Here is an 18,675-nt window from a genome sequence, read left to right as displayed (position 1 = left end):
GGAAACTACAACTAATCCAGAATGCGGCAGCTAGACTGGTGACTGGGGGCAGCTGCCGAGACCATATAACACCAGTCCTGAAAGACCTACATTGGCTCCCATACGTTTCCGAGCACAATTCAAAGTGTTGGCGCTGGCCTTTAAAGCCCTAAACAGCTTTGGCCCAGTGTACCTGAAGGAGCGTCTCCACCCCCATCGTTCTGCCCTGACACTGAGGTCCAGCGCCGAGGGCCCCACTGCGAGAAGCAAAGCTACAGGGAACCAGGCAGAGGGCCTTCTTGGTAGTGGCACCCACCCTGTGGAACACCCTCCCATCAGAGGTCAGAGAGATAAACAACTACCTGACATTTAGAAGACATCTGAAGGCAGCCCTGTTCAGAGAAGTTTATAATGTGACATTTTAATGTATTTTAAATTTTTGTTGGAAGCCGCCCAGAGTGGCTGGGGAAACCCAGCCAGATGAGCGGGGCACAAATAATAAATTATTATTATATTATCAGCAGGGTGACAACATCTGCATAGCACCGCAATTTATCTGTCTCTTTCTTTCCATGTCCATCTACTCTGGGTAATACAGAATGAAGGTGCACAAACTATGCATTTACTATAAAAGAACATGGTAAAAAGAAGGATTTTATATCTTTGGAAAGAATGAGGAATTTTTCCTCTTCCCACCCCCACCCCCCATGCTATACATACAGCAATTTGCTGCCAAGGCTATCTTTTGCTCCTGTCGCAGTTTTCCAGGTGCTTTTATTTCTGACTGTTCCATTCTACGTTTAATTATGTTGCAAACCGGAGGACCAGAGACACAGGCGTGAATATTAAAAATGCCTTTTTTTAAAAAAAAAAAAAAAGAGAGCTTACGAGTGGCTCTGGAAGCCGGTTTCAACACAGCCATTCTGCTTTTAGTTGGCCTTGAACGGCTTTCCTCACCCACAGCTTCCCTTCCGAAAAGCCCTCACACCCTGGCAATGGCTCTTTGTGTGTGTGTCTGCACAGTAAGAAATAAGGCACATCCTCCTCGCAATGTAACTTTACAATCAGGCTTGCACTCGCTGGTGGCCGAAAAGAAAAGTTTCTCAGGAGCAGACGTTTCCCTCCCCCCTCAACAGAAAGACATGAGTAGGTAAATAATGAGGTCTAGTAACTTGATGGCTCCTTTTCAAGGTTGTTGATAGAATCAGAAAGTTACTGTAGAGTTGGAAGGGACCCTGGGGGTAGTCTAGTCCAACCCCCCTGCAATGCAGGAATCTTCTGCCCAACATGGGGCTCAAACCCACAACCTCCGGGCATAGGGCGGTATACAAATTCTAATAATAATAATAATAATGGCACCATGCTCTACCAACTGACCCATCATTCACAAACTTGGGTCCCCAGCTGTTGTTGGAATACAACTCCCAGCATCCCTGACCACTGGTCCTGCTAGCTAGGTACTGTCTACACTGACTGGCAGCAGCTCTCCAGGGATTTGGAAAGGGGTTTCTCCCAGCCTGCTTGAAAATGCCAGGGTCTTTATTTAGTTATTGCATTTACCGGTATATCCCACCTTCCTCTCCAAGAGATTCGAGGTGGTGTGCGTGGTCCTCCCCTCTCCCCACAACATCCCTTGGCCTCACAGGCCAAGGTAGCTATCTGGTGTAGCAATGTTTCCCACAGCCTGCCCGGTATCTCCTCCCTTGTCCAACCCAACTCCCAGTCATGCCAAAGCCTTCTGTTTGGAGAAATGCCATGCTGAATAAAGGTGACTAAAGAGTTGGGAGAAGTTTGGCAGGCAGTGGGAGAGGGAAGGAAGGAAGGCAGGCCTCCCTTCTCTGAGGGGCAAAGGGGTTAGAGGAGGTGCTGAAGGAAATTAGAAAGTGAGGCAAATTGCTAATATGTACGATAAGAACCACAATAATAAATGAGAGGGGTGAGAAAGGAAAGCTGAGAGAGGAGGAAGAAGTGAATGCAAAGGACAGAGAAAGGAGGCAGTGTGTGTGAGGAGGGAAATAAGGTACAAGTTGAAGGTGAGAGGAGAGAGGAGAACGGGAGAGGGAATTACAGGAGATGGGTAAAAACATGCCTGAGAGCCATGTGGGCGTAAGGACAGGAAAAAATATGAAAGAAAATGCCAATTCCACTTAGGGCTTCTGGACGAGCAAATTTCACCTAAAATGGGGAGGCTGTGGTGTTATCGCCAAAGAAAATTTCTGTTTTTGCTTAAGGAAAAGTAAACTACGGAACTCCTTCCCACAAGGAAAATGCTGTGGGAAACAATTCAGTAATCACCAACCATGGATTAGGTATCAGAGGAAATTATGTCAGCTGTTTATGCCAAACTCTGCCACCATCTTGTGGTTGGCTTTGCTGTGCCCATTTATCAGTAGCATTGGGTTTCTAGTGGGCCTTGTTAATTTTCAGGTGTCTCCGATTGGGCCCAGGGGGCTGAAAGATTTGAGAATCTCCATGGTACACTTTACTTCCTATGTTAGTACTAGATTTGAAAAGGAGATTTGAAAAATGAAGGTAAACTCCCACCCTTCACTCAGGCTTTACTCGGCACAGCCAGGAGATAAGGCAGCTGTCAAATCATTACTACGAAAGACTGCCTTTTATAATCTTGTAAACTCCTTCCCACTCCTTAAAAAAAAGTACAATGGTATTTTAAAGAACTATTTGAGTGAGACAAAGTGCCAAGACCCTGCAATTATGTCACACTGTCTTGTCCTGACAAAATGCACCCCCGCCCCCCAAAATGGGATAAAACAAAGAGAAAGAAAATCCAGCCAACTTTCTCTGAAAATTAAATGTGGCCAATTTTTGTGGCGGTTTGTCTCTTTGTTTCACCACTTGGGTGTCTGCTATGGATACTTTCAAAGGAAGCCTTTAACAATAACCTCACCAACACGCCCCCGTTTTTTTTTTTGTTTCTTCAGATTTTGTTTAATTAGTTACTCAATCCATATTCTGTTTCCTATTTCAACAGCAAGCAGTTTATAAATCCCAACAAAAAGGAATCAAGTTAAGAAACACAATACCTATCCACATTTTAACTATCATAAATAAATAAGCAAATCTCTCTTAATAATGTATGTAAGAAATAAAGCAATCCCACATTGTGATTTTTGCAAAGCGCGCACACACACACACACACACACACACACACACACAAACAAACAAACATACATCATTACGAAACCAGTATCACAATATGGACTTCAAACCAGTTTGGGACGATATATCGCCCAGCCTCTATACAATACACATTACATATTTATCTGCATGCTTCACCACAAATAATATTCTATAATGTTGGGAGTGGTACATGCAAGCCACACATTTACTCCAATGCATCTGGCCATTAACCAGAAGGTTGGTGGTTCAAGCCCACCCAGGGACAGCTGTGGGCAAGATTCCTGCACCTAGATGACCCTTGTGGACCTTCTACAGAATTCTATGATTCCATGAAGGGACGCAGGTGGCGCTGTGGGTTAAACCACAGAGCCTAGGGCTTACCGATCAGCTCGGTGGTTCGAATCCCCGCGACGGGGTGAGCTCCCGTTGCTCGGTCCCAGCTCCTGCCAACCTAGCAGTTCGAAAGCACGTCAAAGTGCAAGTAGATAAATAGGTATCGCTCCAAGCGGGAAGGTAAACGGCGTTTCTGTGTGTTGCTCTGGTTCGCCAGAAGCGGCTTTGTCATGCTGGCCACATGACCCGGAAGCTGTACGCCAGCTCCCTCGGCCAATAAGACGAGATGAGCACCGCAAACCCAGAGTCGGTCACGACTGGACCTAATGGTCAGGGGTCCCTTTACCTTTACAATTCCATGAAGAGCTATTATAGGCTGAGTTAATTTCCCACCCAGTCCTTTCTCTTTGTGCTTGGCTAGCTAATTACTTCAATGATGGCTCCACTGAATGCTTGTTTGTGCGTTACGAATTGTATATTTGTGGGATATCTTCTGTCTACTTGTTTTGCTCTTGTGTTTGCTGTGAACCAAATATGTAGGTTTACTGTACTTTTCCGGGTAGAAGACTATGGTTTTTTTACTCCAAAAATACTGTTCAAAATCTGGACTCGCCTTATACACGGGTAGTATCCCCCCCCAATTTTCTTAAATCTGAGTCCCCCAAAATAGGGGATGTCTTATACATTGGGGGGGGGCGTCTTATAGACGAAAAATACGTATTTTGCATTGTTTCTCTTTGATATGGAAAGTCTTAATAAAACTGTTCTTAAAATCTCTCTCTCTCTCACTCTCTCTCTCTCTCTCTGTGTGTGTGTGTGTGTTTAAGTCAACGCACATCCTTCCCGTCGCCCAGACTCAGGGTTTGGATTTTATATACCGGTAGTAAATAAACGTGTTGCTTTTTGTGCAAGCCCCGATTCTTTCCTAGCTGGCGCTGCAAATTCCCTCCCCCAATCCTAGAGCAGCTAACACGTGGAAAAAGGGAACTGCCACCCAATATGCTCTTCCTTGCAGCTCTCTTTCACTCTTTGTCTTCACTTCCTGTGAAAGTGGCTTCTCCAAAGATGTTTACAGACTTCACAACCCAAACTGCAGTCAATCCATTTTCAGGATTTCCTAGCAGTCAGGGCTCATTCAAACACACAAGCAGTAAAAAATCACCTGCTCGTGCCTCACATTGCATTGCAGGGGGTTGGACTAGATGCCTCTCGGGGTCCCTTCCAACTCTACAATTCTATGAAAGTGCTCTGGTGCTGCGTTAGCAAGCAAGGTCTAAGATACTGGTGTATTAAAGGTGGAAGTTTGCTTTTTAACCCCATACCTGGCTATTACATTTCAACTCAAACAGGAAAGTATTGCAGAGCTTCCAAAAGGTATCAAGGCTCAGAATAACTATAATGGCCTGCAGGGAAGGGAAGGAACAAGCAAGCTGTTGTAAAGTACTCTTCTCAGCCGGTGCTAACTATTGGAGTTCATCCAGAGGTAGATGGACAGGGGTTCCTTGTTTATTTTATTACATTCTTATGATTATCCTGCCCTTGGCTCCAATGAGATTGGAATGAGGTACCGAATTCCTCCATACACTGCCGTCTTTAACCTCAAAACAACCCTGCGAGGTAGATTCATCTGAGAGGCACAGTACTAGCCTCAAAAATCACCTGGTGAGCTTCATGACTGAAGTGAGGATTTGAACCCTGATCTCCTTGGCTGGCTCTGGCCATTGCACCGCACTGTCTCTCCCTCTTTGTTCTCTTTATGCTATTCCCCATCTCAAGAGAATCTACATGAATTCAGACGCAGGCCCTTCTTCGAACAGTGCCTTGTGTCTTTGTAGCCAGGTAAGTATCTGAGGTGGGGAGGTCAAATAAATCACGGTTAAATAAAGTTTCCAAGTTCACATGGCTAAAACACACCAAGATTCATAAGTAAACAACAAACCATTGTTTCAGACTGTGGTTTGTTGCCAGTAAACGAACTATAGTTAAGCCGCTGGGTTGAGTTCACGCACGATGTGAAGTCATGGTTTATTAAACCATGGTTTAGTGTTATGGGACAATGAGGTGGCTCGATTATTTACACAGCTGAACAGTTGCCTAAAAATGAAAATATCTGAACAAAAGTTTGCTTGGTTTTATAGCAGCCTCTGCCAACCTGATGCCCAACCAAAGTACAGTTTGGAATCAGAACGTTGGACAAAAGATTCCGACACTGCAGGGGGTTGGACTAGATGACCCTTGTGGTACTTTCCAACTCTACAATTATATCATCATCATTATTATTATTATTATTATTATTATTATTATTATTGAAACATCATCACAATAAACGTCCCCAAAGCAACTCTTTGTGGCTACCCAAGCAGCAAAATTAAGGACTGGAAGTGTCCAACCTGGAGTCAAGTCAATCAAATACAGTGGGAGAAATAAAGGTTGGCAAGTCCACTGTGAAAGAAACCCAACAAAACCGAAAGCTTTTAAAAGCAATTGTTGCTTTGACAAAACCCCACATGTGCCCACTCAACCACTTTACATGATTCCACAGTTGCAAGAAATACAACTTCTGCTGTGGCAAAAGACTTTGGAACTCTCCACCTATTGATATAAAGCAGGTGCCTTCACTGAATTGCTGTTGGGTGTCTGGTAAAAAGTTTTTTATTCCAGCAGCCCTACCCAGGCATGTAATTTTAACAGGTATAACAGTTTTACAATTACTGATTTTATTTTTTATGTAACTCCTTCTTAATTGGTATTTCAAATGAACCGACTGCCTTGTAAACCACTTAACTGGGGTTTTTTTCCTGCAGTAAATGGCATATAAATTTTGTTAAATAATAATTCCAAGTCTAACAGCAGAGAACCCCTGCTCATTGTCTAGCTGATAAGGTCTATATCCTGCTAGCTTTTCCTTTTTTCCTTAGAAAGGTATACCTCCTTAGAAAGATATACCTACAGTATATCTCCGGCATTTAAAACGGCAGCAAAGCTACAGACCTTTCTGCTGATTTTACTCGGCACCGTTAGCAAAATGTGCAATTTAGACCCCGTACACTGTCTGGAATTTTTATTTAATGCAAATCAATTATTACCAATGCACACCTTGCAGACAGGCCGTATCTGTGTGCTTTACTCTGGATTTCACGCAGACTTTAACGTTTAGATTTGGGGAGGATGCCAAGCCCTTTCTTGCCCCACCTCAGTTCTGCTTTCATGGAGTCACAGAGAACAAAGAACCTCACCACAGGCCACTGCTTTTATCTTTATACATTTTGGGATCTGCACAGAATTATGACAGGCCTCCAGCTACCTTGGGAATTTCATGGGCTTTAGGTCCTTGCTGTAAAGGAAAGACTCTAATTCAGTGGTGCAACATTCACTATGGTTCCAAGAGCGATCTCCAGGTAGGTTCCCAGGAGGGACCCGTCTGAAACTTTGGAGACGCACTGCTTGCCAATCTAGACAATACGAAATTAGATGGGTGAATGGCATATGCAACTGTGAATGGCTCCTTACAATGGGAAATGAACATTGTGTGGCCCTTAGAATCATAGAATCATAGAGTTGGAAGAGACCACAAGGGCCATCCAGTCCAACCCCCTGCCAAGCAGGAAACACCATCAAAGCATTCTTGACATATGCCTGTCAAGCCTCTGCTTAAAGACCTCCAAAGAAGGAGACTCCACCACACTCCTTGGTAGCAAATTCCCCTGCCGAACAGCTCTTACTGTCAGGAAGTTCTTCCTAATGTTTAGGTGGAATCTTCTTTCTTGTAGTTTGAATCCATTGCTCCGTGTCCGCTTCTCTGGAGCAGCAGAAAATAACCTTTCTCCCTCCTCTATATGACATCCTTTTATATATTTGAACATGGCTATCATATCACCCCTTAACCTTCTCTTCTCCAGGCTAAACATACCCAGCTCCCTAAGCCGTTCCTCATAAGGCATCGTTTCCAGGCCTTTGACGATTTTGGTTGCCCTCTTCTGGACACGTTCCAGCTTGTCAGTATCCTTCTTGAACTGTGGTGCCCAGAACTGGACACAGTACTCCAGGTGAGGTCTGACCAGAGCAGAATACAGTGGTACTATTACTTCCCTTGATCTAGATGCTATACTACTATTGATGCAGCCCAGAATTGCATTGGCTTTTTTAGCTGCTGCATCACACTGTTGACTCATGTCAAGTTTGTGGTCTACCAAGACTCCTAGATCCTTTTCACATGTACTGCTCTCAAGCCAGGTGTCACCCATCCTGTATTTGTGCCTTTCATACTGCTCCTTGTATAGGTGCTAGTTCCACAGATCAAAGTGCTTGGTTGGGTGAAGATTTTAGCTGAATAACCCTGCCCACAGAACCCCCTATGCCTGTACAAGGTCAAATAACTATTACACACCATTAGAATAGCTAAAATTGTACACTTGGGTCAAGGAAGCACATGCATCAACCTTACTGATTTAACCCTACACTGAATAACTCACCCTAAACAGGTATCATTTAAGCCACTAGCACCAAATATGCATCCTGTCTTTCTGCCTAATATTTAAACCATCAGACAGCTTAAAAAAATAGTCACAAAAAGTTAAAAGGCAGGACATGAAGAGCATCTCTAATTCTAGACACCCACAGTACCAAAATTTTAGGCACTTGGGAGTCAGAACACACAAGATATTTTCCATACCAATTTCCTTACTGCTTCAAGGAGAGGTTTAAACATTTTACTTACCACCACCCCAAAAAATGCTGACATTCAAAAACTAGTTGACAAAAGAACCCTTCTGGGAAAGATTAACTTGACATCACTGACATTTGTGTAAGTTAAAGCAATACCTTGTTGACAAGCTCCATCAAGAAATTTGACAGGTCTTTACCCCAGTTAGTAGAGAGCATCATTAAGAAGGGGTTTTTTAAGTTCATAAAAGGGTAGTATGCATGACTCTCAATTGATGGAAGCCTAAGGGGCGGGGGAGCTAGCCTTCCACACAACCTGGTCCTATCCAAGGTTTTTTGGGATGTTACGCTCATCAGCTGCAGACAACATCTGGAGGACTACGAACAAGCTGCTTTTGTAAACATGGGGAAGGGCGACAGGTAGATTTTTTAAAATGTGATAATCTTTGGGGAAAGTAAATTAAGGTTCTCAGTTGGTTAGAGCATGGTGCTAATAACACCAAAGTCACGGGTTTGAAGCCCTTAGGGGACAGCAGCATATTGTTAAAACAGTGTTTATGGAAGACAATCTTACTCGGCTATGACACATCTCATCACCTCCACCTAAGAATGCCTCTAACCGCCTCATGAAAATATTCAGTAACAAGTTTATTGCGGCAGGAAACAACCTACTACAGGCGTAGGCTGCCTTGGCTCTCCAGATGTTTTGGAACTACAACTCCCATGATCCCTCGCTAACAGGCCCAGTGGCCAGGGATCATGGGAGTTGTAGTTCCTAAACATCTGGAGCGGCAAGGCTGCCTATGCCTGGCCTACTACTTCAGAAGTTCTCAGAGCCAACCAGTGGCCACAAAAGTTAAAACACAACATCAGATTTAATTTTCAGTGTATAATGTTGAGAAGGTTGGACCACTGTAACCTACAGAACCTGGGCAGGAGGCGTTGGGAGAGGTAGGGGAGGGAAGAGTACAAAAGGATCAAATTAGGCAAGACATTGAGAGGCCCTTGATTGGATCTCCTGCAGGTATTTGGTTTTCTTTAAAGGTTAAAAGAAATGCAAGGAAGAAAATCTAATCAGGGCTGCAGTGCAGAACAGCCAACAGACAAAAAAACCCTTTACAAGCCAAAACCCCTCCCTGCCTGCAGAAACTCTTTGCCCAAAGGGGAAAACATGCAAATTTACACATCCCTGTGTGCCTCCTACCTGCCCCCTACAAATAGCAGCATTTAGGGAGGAAAACACCTGGGAAAGAGGATCCAAGATTTGGTATCTGAAGAAGTGTGCATGCACACGAAAGCTCAAACCAATGACAAACTTAGTTGGTTGGTCTCTAAGGTGCTACTGGAAGGATTTTTTTTTATTTTGGGGCCAATTCAGACACTCACCCCCTTCAACTTGGATAAAAAGGGGGGCAGGAAATCTCCTCTGCGATTTTGGCCCTGCCAGTAACCTTCATCCAGGAAGAGGTTTCTACATGGAAGGGAACTGTGGGAATCCCCTTTGATGTTAATTGTGTGCAACAAAGACACATGTACCTGGGGCTGCCATATGTACAGCCAGCTGCCACACACACACACACGCACACACACATGTGCACATGGAAAACCAGATGTGTGCACATACAACACATGGCCACGGTCTAGGGAGGGCTTCATGCAATACTAAACAAACACATACGAGGCATAAAAAGCTTAGATCAGTGTGGTTTAGAGCAGGGCATTCCAACACACAAATGTGGCCCCCGAAGCCTTTTTGGGCGGCCCTTGGCAAGCCTAGTTAACACTTTTCCAGGGTTGGGAAGGAGGCGGGAGGGCTGCAGGACCTTGCCAGCAGTGTTAGAAACTGGGATAGAAAAGCTAGGAGCCAAATGGCTTCTGGGACCTGGGTTGTGGGCACCAAAACAGAATGCCTAGTAGCCACTGGGGGGGGGGGGTCGGGGTCCGGCAACACTTTTTATTTATTATTTTAATAAGCATGAATTAACACACAATTCACACAAGTGACACGTTGTTAATATCACGTCTTTAGCAGAAATTTGTTAATACATGATTAATTTGGTGTTTACATCAAAATATATTAGTACCATACCTCAGTTTTCAAAACACTCTACCCTTTACTGTTAAACTGCTTAACATATTGTCCATCCTTAATGTATACTTCGAGGCTTCAAAGCACATACATTTCAGTAATCCTTGAGTGTCAGCTAGGCGCAAAAAAAAAATGGCACCCACGACTTTTGGAGGTCCTCACACCCTGGCACCCTGCTAATTTCGAACCTTGCCTGCCAGAGCCTGGCACCTACTTCCCAAAGCAGAGAGTCTTGTTTAGTGGGCATTGGGTTGGAAAAGCGGTGTAAGGGCTGGGGGCATGTGTCAAATTTTGGCCTCAATCTCCACACACATACACACACAAACACAAACACACACACACACATATTACAAGGCACTGTGCAGCCCACACATTCCATATCGAAGTACTTTTGAGGCCCACGTGGTATGGGAAGTTGAGCTGCCCCGGCTTAGAGTGTCAACAAACCCGGGTTCAAAATCCTGTCCCACCATGAATGGGTGACCCTGGGCCAGTCACCATCTCTCAACCTAAGCTTCCTCACATGGTTGTTGAGAGACAAAAGGGGGGCTGAAGAGAGAGCGAGGAGAAAAACCACATCCCTTGAACTTAAGATATACCATGAATGTAAAAAAAACACCACACAAAATGATTAAGATTTCATTATACCTGTATTTCCTCCCTGCCCCCAATGTTTCACAGGGTCCTTCACTTTAATATAGTGCATTTAAGTGTTTCTGAGAGTTATACAGCACATTTGAATCACACGGTCTCAGCAATACTCACAACAACTCAGTAAGGTAGGTGGGCATTTTTCATAAAATCATAGAATCGTAGTGTTGGAAGGGATCCCGAGGGTCATCTAGTCCAACCCCCCCAAGCAATGCAGGAATCCTGCCCACAGTTGTCCCTGGATGGGTTCGAACCACCAACCTTCTGGCGAACAGCCAGATGAAATTACCTTCTCATATTTATTTTGTTTTAAGATGAACATTCTTTGAAACCAAATAAAATAATTAATTTAAAGAAACTCTTGGGAATATATCCACTGAACCACTTTTTACATATGCATCATTTCACAACACAGTAATTCAGTTTTACTAGCAAACCAGAGATTAAACTAACCCTTTTCCAGCCACAGGAGGAGTGCGGGGAGTGTTCGCATGACACACCTACACACTGCAGCCGACACACTAATGTTGGAACTTAGCAAAGTGAATTTCAATAATGCAAAGTTTTGCATCTGGGCAAAACAGAAATCAAATGGGGATGCCTGCCTTGACAGTAATGCATGCAAAAAGGAGCTTGGGATTGCAACTGATCACAAACTGAAATGTGCGTCCGTGATGTGATGCAGCAGCAAAAAAGGCCAGTGCAGTTTGAAGCTGTTATTCATAGAGCCATAGTTTCCAAGGGCCAGATTCAAGTACTCCGTTCCACTAGCAGCAGCCAGCACAATAACTCTCGGTAGCACATCCGGGCTTTCCTCTTCCCCCATAAATCCACTCTGGGAGAACATCAAGTACAGTGCATTTGGGGGGGTGGGGGCGGAGAGATCATTTCACTGTTTTGACAGAGTGATCTGGGTTGAAATGCACCCCAAGTCGCAAGAAGTAATAGCTGCACTTTATTCCAAATACCACATCCAGTTCTGGCCTCCGCACTTAGGAAAAAAAGAACAGGTTCAGAGGAGGACACGCCGAGCATGGTCAGTGGTATGGAAAACATGTCTTAAGAGGAAAGGATAGAGGGAATGGAGTTATGTTTAGCCCAAATACGGAAAGACCAAAGTGGAAGGCACACTCTTCAGATATCTGAAGAGCTGCCACACAGAGGGGACGAAAGAGAAGATTCAATGGGCGATTTCGGATGCAAAAAAAAAAAAGAGGAGGAACCTCTTGATGTCACGAGCGGCTCAACAACGTCACCAGTTTACCTGCATGAACTAGGACTACAAGCAGATGGTTGGACAGCCATCCCCCTGAGAATGCTCTGCCCGTGGGATTTTTGCATCGAGGAAGGGGGTGGGCTACATGGCCTGAAGGAACCCCTCCGGCTCTCCCAATTCTTAAAACAACCCCAGCCCTGCACAACTACACCAGCCGTACAAATCTGCAAGCGCTATCACAAATTACGACAGTCAGCAAACGGGGGGGGGGGGGGGATCAATTATCCGGAGTTCCTCCGGGTCGTGCTAAAAAAAGAAAAGAAAGGAAATCTCATACTTTTGAAAGCATGTACTGGGGAGGCGGACATTCTTTTTCGTTGGGCTTATTATTTTGGAGAGTCCAGAAACAAAGGATTCAATCGAGTTAGCTACAGGCTAAAGTCAGCTCTCGTGTTAAGACCAAGACAGTTGGGGGGGGGGGTGGCAGGTTGTTGTTGTTTTGCTTGTTTTACAGGAAGACAGCATCAAGCTATGTAGTTGCAAAGGAACAACTGGAAGCATTTCCGTTTCAAAACTAAGGAAGTAAAGACTGTAGCAGTGCGAGAATGGCTCCCGACAAAGACACATTAAAAATAATAAATTATCTGCCTTACAGGAAACCTTGAATTCCTTTGTTTGCCCAGGTTTCTCTCCTCCTTCCCCCCCCCCCCAACCCCTTCCATTTTAAATTAAGAGTAGGGGAAACTGAGGGAGAGATTAAGTATACAGAGAGCATTGGGGAACTAGCTTTTTCTTCCTCCTCCTCCCACTCCCAACCCCCAAGAACAGAAACAGTGGATTGCAATAAATCTGCACATCCTAAATAAAGGAATGAGGCTGTTTTTGTTCTCCTCCACTCCCAAAAACCCTACACCATATATCCACGTACAGAGAGATTATTATTTTTTAAACACTCCCCTTTCGCCATCCCCTCGCTGGACAAATCTGTTGTTCTGCTTGACACCCAGCCTATAAAGCGCCCCCTGGAAAGACTTCTGTTGTTTTTATTAACTGGATTTCTTTTCTTCCCTGTCTCTCTCTCTTTTTGTCCTCTACTCCACTCGTCCTAAAAAAATCCGTCATTAAAAGAAGTAGGAGATTCCTGCTCTCCTCCGCACCTCTCTGGACAACCTAACCAATGCAAACCGCTCGTTTAATAACAATAATTGTAAAAGTAATTGGATTTAGGTCAATTGCATGTGAAATAATTGGTAGTGGGGGGGGGAGAGAGGGAGAGAGGTTGAGGGGAGGAGTCTAAAGGAGTCCAGTGGCACCGGATTTTCATAAAGGGCAGGTTCCTCCCTCCCCCCCTCAATGTGAATTATGAAAATAGTAACTACACCTGCAAGCCACAGAAATTGAGGGGGGGGGGAGAGAAAAGAGAATATTAATCTTTCCTCCTCCCTGAAATATCCATAGCACTTTTCTAAAAGAAAAAGAAATGGGGGAGAATGGGGAAAAAGAAGAGCTATAAAAGAATGGATTTGTGGGAAGATTTTCAAAGAAGTAAAAAAATCCCACAATATATCCTCTTCGGGGGCCCCCCCTTTTATCATCAAGTGTGGTGGCACGTTTCCCAAGCACGTTTCTCTGCTTTTCCAACCCCCCCCCTCCCTTGCTGTTCCTTCCTTGGACAGCAGGGTAAACACACAGGGGAAGGGGCAAAAGTTGTCATCTTCCTGCTTCTTGAACAGAGTGGGGGGAACAACACTTTTTAAAAAAATACTACATTTATAACAAAAGGAAGAGCCCTTTCACCCTCGCGTTCGGCAATCCCACACATAAAAGTGACTTTAGCCATTCCCCAATCCATTACACGTTTTACTTGGGAGGAAGTACCACGGAATTTACTTCCTAGTAAAAAAAAAAAAAAAGCAGGCACCAGATCAGGGTTGGAAACAACGCTTCCCCCCCCCTTCCAAATGGCGAAAGATTAGCGGGGGGGGTGGCGTTGTGCAGAGAAAGAGAGAGAATTTGAGAGGCACGTTCTGAGCAGCCCCAGTTGGAATTAATGGCCACCCACGACTACCAACTTGGGCCCACGCGCTCCAACGGGCCTACTCCCGAGTAAGACTTCCTCAAAAACTACTCGCGGCTCGTCCAGAAGAGACTCAAAAAAAAAAAAAAAGCACGCAGGATCCACGGAAAATTGACTCACCAGGATCGAAGTCGGGAACGACGGCTTGGTATTGGGTTCCCACTCTCATGCCTCCTCCTCCTGATGTGGAAACAGCAAGAATAATAAGAATAAAATGCTTGCCATGCCCATGTTTCCCAAAAAGTCTGCAAGCTTTTCTTTTGGGGGGGGCAAACTCTGCTCGATTTCCTTCCTTGCTTCCCTCCACCCCCGCTCCTGATTTAAAAATAAGAATGCTTGCTTTCAAAAAACCATGCGCCTATTTCCAGAAGTCTGCAGAGTTTCAATTGCCCCCCCCCATTCTCAATTTTCTCTCCTGCTTCCCTCTCTCTCCATCCCTCCCTCTCTCTCTCCCCCCCCCATCCCCGGGAGACTCACCATGCTCCTCATCGCTGGAAGACCCCGAGCTGCCCTCTTCCCAAGAGTTGGCGGCGCTGCTTCCATTGCCATTGGGCGCTGCCAAACTTTTACTATTATTCCCATTGTTGGCGCTGCCGGCTGAGACGGAGGCAGAGGCGCTGTGAGAAGCAGCGCCGCTCGCCTGGCTGCTGGCATTATTGTTCCTGCCCCTTCTTTTGCCTGAGATCTCCGGGCCCTTCTCTATCATGGCTGGCATTGGGGGTTGAGGGGGGCGGTAAGGCAAAAAAAAAAAAGGAAAGAAGAGGAGGAGGTGGAGTGTGAAGGGTTGTTGTTTGGGGGGGGGGAGAGATAGAGAGAATAAAGGGGAAAGACCAGTCAGAATTTAGAGGGAGGAGAGAAGGGGGAATAGCAGGAGACGAGCTTGCTGCTCTCTTTCTTTTCTTTTTTCCCTCCCTCCCTTTTTTTTGCAAAGAAAGGGGAGGGGAAGCAAGCTGCAATTGCAAAGCTGAGGCTGCTTTATTGCAATCTCCCTTCTCTACTCTCCCCTTCCTTCAAAGAAGAAGAAAAAATTCCCTGCAATGAGAGGAAGCCTCGAACTTTGAAGCTCATCCCCCTCCTCTCTCTCTCTCTCTCTCCTTGCACTTCCCTGCACTGGGACTAGTCACTGTCAACCTGAGCTGCTAGCCTCCCCGCGAGCCCGGCCCCCCTGCGCATCCCATTGGCCGCCTACACATTTTGGGAAGCCTCCCCGCCACGCCATTGGCCCCGCCGAGCCGCCCGTCAAAGCCGGCCCGGCGCTTCCGTTTGCTCAGGTTAGGTGGAGAAGGCGGGGGGGGGAGAGGGAGAGAGCTTTCCCTTTGCAATCTCTGCGCCCAATGAGGCAGGCTCGTTCCGAGGCTACACTGTGTCTTGACTGAGGCGAAAAGAGGAAAAGAAAGATTGCAATTTTTTATTTATTTTTATTTTATTTTTTTTTAAAGGGAGTTTGGGGGGCAGCGTTGGGAAATGCACTCTAGCCATGCTCAGGGGAAAGGGGAGCTTGGGTGCAAAAATAAGAGGGTGGCGTAACCGCAGCAAAAAAGCGAGTTGCAAGCAATTTCTCTCTCTCTCGTGCTCACGTATACTCCCCCCCCCCCGCACCCATCAGAAGGGTGACGAGTAGCTTGGGACTATTTTTCTTCCCCACCACCCCTCCTCCTCTTTGGCGGAAGGTTATTGGTGACACGCTGAACAGTTTGAATGGAATCTCCATACAAAGAAACTAAGATAATACTACGAAGTCGCTCGCTCGGTCGCTGTGGTGCGACGGGTGCCCTCGCCCCACTCGTGTCGTGTGCGTGGAAAGATGTTATTGCATTGTTCCCCCCTTTTCTCTCAATTTTCAAATGCCCAAACCTTTCTCTGTAAAGAAGCAATAGCTCCACTTTACACGCAAGAGAGAAAGGCGGGGTGCGCAGATAGGCAAAGTCACCTAAATTGCTGGAGTTGTGTGTTGTTTTTTCCTTTTTAAAAAAAAGCAAATTGCTTCTCCTGTCTGGTGGCGTGGAGTTGAGAGAGAGGAATACACAGAACCTTCCACCTTATTATAAATGAAGGCAACTTTCCCCTGCACATTTCCTCACAAGGCAGAGAAGGGCTAGAAGAAGAAGAGGAGGGGAGATAGGTTTTTTCTTTCTTTCTTTGTAATGGTACAGTACTGCAGAACAAATATTCAGGGGAAGAAAGAGAAGGAGAAAAGAGATTTCAAATGGCTGGGGTGGAGTGGAAGAGAAAGGGAGAGAACCCTCAAAATAATTATGTGCCCGTCCAATCCACCCACTAGGGCAAAGGGAGGCATTGAAGGCCAATGGCATATTTTCCAAAGCTGTCTTAACATTTGAATGCCTTCCGTCTCTCTACGCCCCCCCAAAAAAATCTGCCTTTCCTCTCCCCCCCCCTTCCGAAAAAGAAAAGAGGAGGAAGGGGGGTGGAGACTCGGGGAAAGAATTTGTCAACATTGACAATTTTTTCCACACGGGGAAGGAGGAAAAAAAGAGAGGCAGCCTTGAAGGGCTGAAGTTTCTGCGTGTGGTGGCCTTTGTTTGGCTCCTCAAGGCCTTTTGGAAGGAAAATAACATAAAATATCGTTTATACCCAGGCTGTGTTCCCTACCCCCCCCCCCAAGCAGAGAGCAAAACTTAAAAGGCAGGTGAAATTTTATAGTGCAAAACCAAGGGGGTGGCTGCTTTTTAAAAAGAGGGAAATCGTGATATGAAAAATAGAAGAACTCCAAACCTCACTTGTCTGGCAGCTGGAGTCTTCCTCCAAAATCCTTCCCAGCGTGTTGTGCCACAGCCTTCCCCAACCTGGCGCTCTCTATATGCTTTGAGCTACAACCTGCATTATCCCTGAGCGCTGGTGTAGCTAGAGGGCACTGGTGAGGCCTGTTGTTCATAATATCTGGAGGGCACCAGGTCGGAGAACCTCTGGGAGAGGGCCAAATGTGGCCTTTCAGGAACATTACCCAGCCTTTTTTCCGCCTTGCTGGCTCTGATTTGCGCTCCAAATGTTTCTGCTCATTCAGAATGTGTCCTTGAAATCTTGCATATCAGGATGGAGGATAGGGAAGGGTATAGAATCATAGAACTGTAAGAGTTGGGAGGGACACCAAGGGCCATCTAGTCCAACCCGCTGCAATGCAGGAAACTCAGCGAAAGCATCTGTGACAGGTGTGAGTGTGTCCCAGTGCCTGCTGGGAAATGGTAACATTTGCATTTGCTGCTCCGTCTGCTTTTGCCTCTGGCCCCGCCCACCTCTGTCATGTGGCTTTTTTTGGTTCTAAGATTCTTTGCTACACAGGTACACCAGTGCCCTTCTTAGCTACAGCTCAACTCTGCCCTGCTGTCTGTGCCTCCAATGTGTGGCATAATTGTTGTTGTGTTGGACTAGGACCTGGGAGACCAGGGTTCGAATCTGCTACTCAGCCATGAAGCTCACTGGGTTGACCTTGGGCCAGTCCACCTACCTCACAGGGTTGTTGTGAGAATGAAATGGGGAGGGGGAGAACCATAGACGCCACCTTGAGATCCTTGAAAGGTAAAGGTGGCATATAAATGTAGTAAATAAATAATATATTTTAATAAGGGTCGAGGCCCATTTAATTGCCTTCTGCTGTTTTGATTGGTTTTTAACCAGCCAATTTTAGTGTTCTGTCTAATGCTCTGATGGTTTTTATGGTCGCTGTCTTTATTGTTTTAAGCTTCTTACTGCATGCTGGCTTCAGGGCCACTGGCAATAAGGCAGAACAGAAGTCTTAACAAATAAGAAAATAAATTAAGCCACTGAAGCAACCTACTTCACGTTTACTCAGAAGTAAGGCCCACTGAGTGCTATGTAGCTGACTTGCCAACTGTGTCAGGATCTGTTTAACACTCATCTATCTGCCCAGGTCCCCTTCATGGATCAATGCCTTGTCGTGGCGAAGGGGCTTGAATAACTCAGAGAAGCTATGAGCTATGCCATGCAGGGCCACCCAAGATGGACAGGTCATAGTGGAGAGTTTTGACTAAACGTGATCCACCTGGAGAAGGAACTGGCAAGCCACTCCAGTATCCCTGCCAAGAAAACTCCATGGACAAAGACAACAGGCATATAAAAGTTATGACGCTGGAAGATGAGCCCCTCAGGTCGGAAGGCGTCCAACATGCTACTGAGGAAGAGCGGAGGACAAGTACAAGTAGATTCAGAGCTGATGAAGCGGCTGGCCCAAAGCCGAAAGGACGCTCAGTTGCGGATATGCCTGGAAGCGAAAGGAAAGTCCGATGCTGTAAAGAAAAATATTGCATAGGAACCTGGAATGTAAGAACCATGAGTGGAGGTAAGCTGGATGTGGTCAAAAATGAGATGACAAGAATAAATATCGACATCCTGGGCATCAGTGAACTAAAATGGAAGGGAATGGGCGAATTCAGTTCGGGTGACTATCATATCTACTACTGTGGGCAAGAATCCTGTAGCAGAAATGGAGTGGCCCTCATAGTCAACAAAAGAGTGGCAAAAGCTGTAATGGGATGCAATCTCAAAAATGAC

The 18,675-nt window shown here is 45.6% G+C and overlaps 1 protein-coding gene across 2 annotated transcripts in view; it reads right to left on the bottom strand.

Annotated features, from left to right (window-relative positions):
* Positions 1 to 15,306, bottom strand: part of RCOR1 (REST corepressor 1) — a 135,777-nt gene extending 120,471 nt beyond the window's left edge. The window contains exons 1-2 of one of the 2 annotated variants that reach the window (XM_035105598.3): positions 14,626 to 15,306; positions 14,269 to 14,328 (exon numbers count right to left, since the gene is read on the bottom strand). In XM_035105598.3, the coding sequence (XP_034961489.1) occupies positions 14,269 to 14,328; positions 14,626 to 14,863 (298 nt within the window). In that variant the 5' untranslated portion in view covers positions 14,864 to 15,306. The remainder of the gene's footprint in view (positions 1 to 14,268; positions 14,329 to 14,625) is intronic. The other variant, XM_035105605.3, reaches the window with a different exon arrangement.
* Between the last annotated feature and the right edge of the window lie 3,369 nt (positions 15,307 to 18,675).

The sequence above is a fragment of the Zootoca vivipara genome, chromosome 1 (assembly GCF_965207765.1).
Source record: "Zootoca vivipara chromosome 1, rZooViv2.hap1.1, whole genome shotgun sequence".
Classification (NCBI taxonomy): Eukaryota; Metazoa; Chordata; class Lepidosauria; order Squamata; family Lacertidae; genus Zootoca; species Zootoca vivipara.
This window is presented reverse-complemented; position numbering and strand designations above follow the sequence as displayed.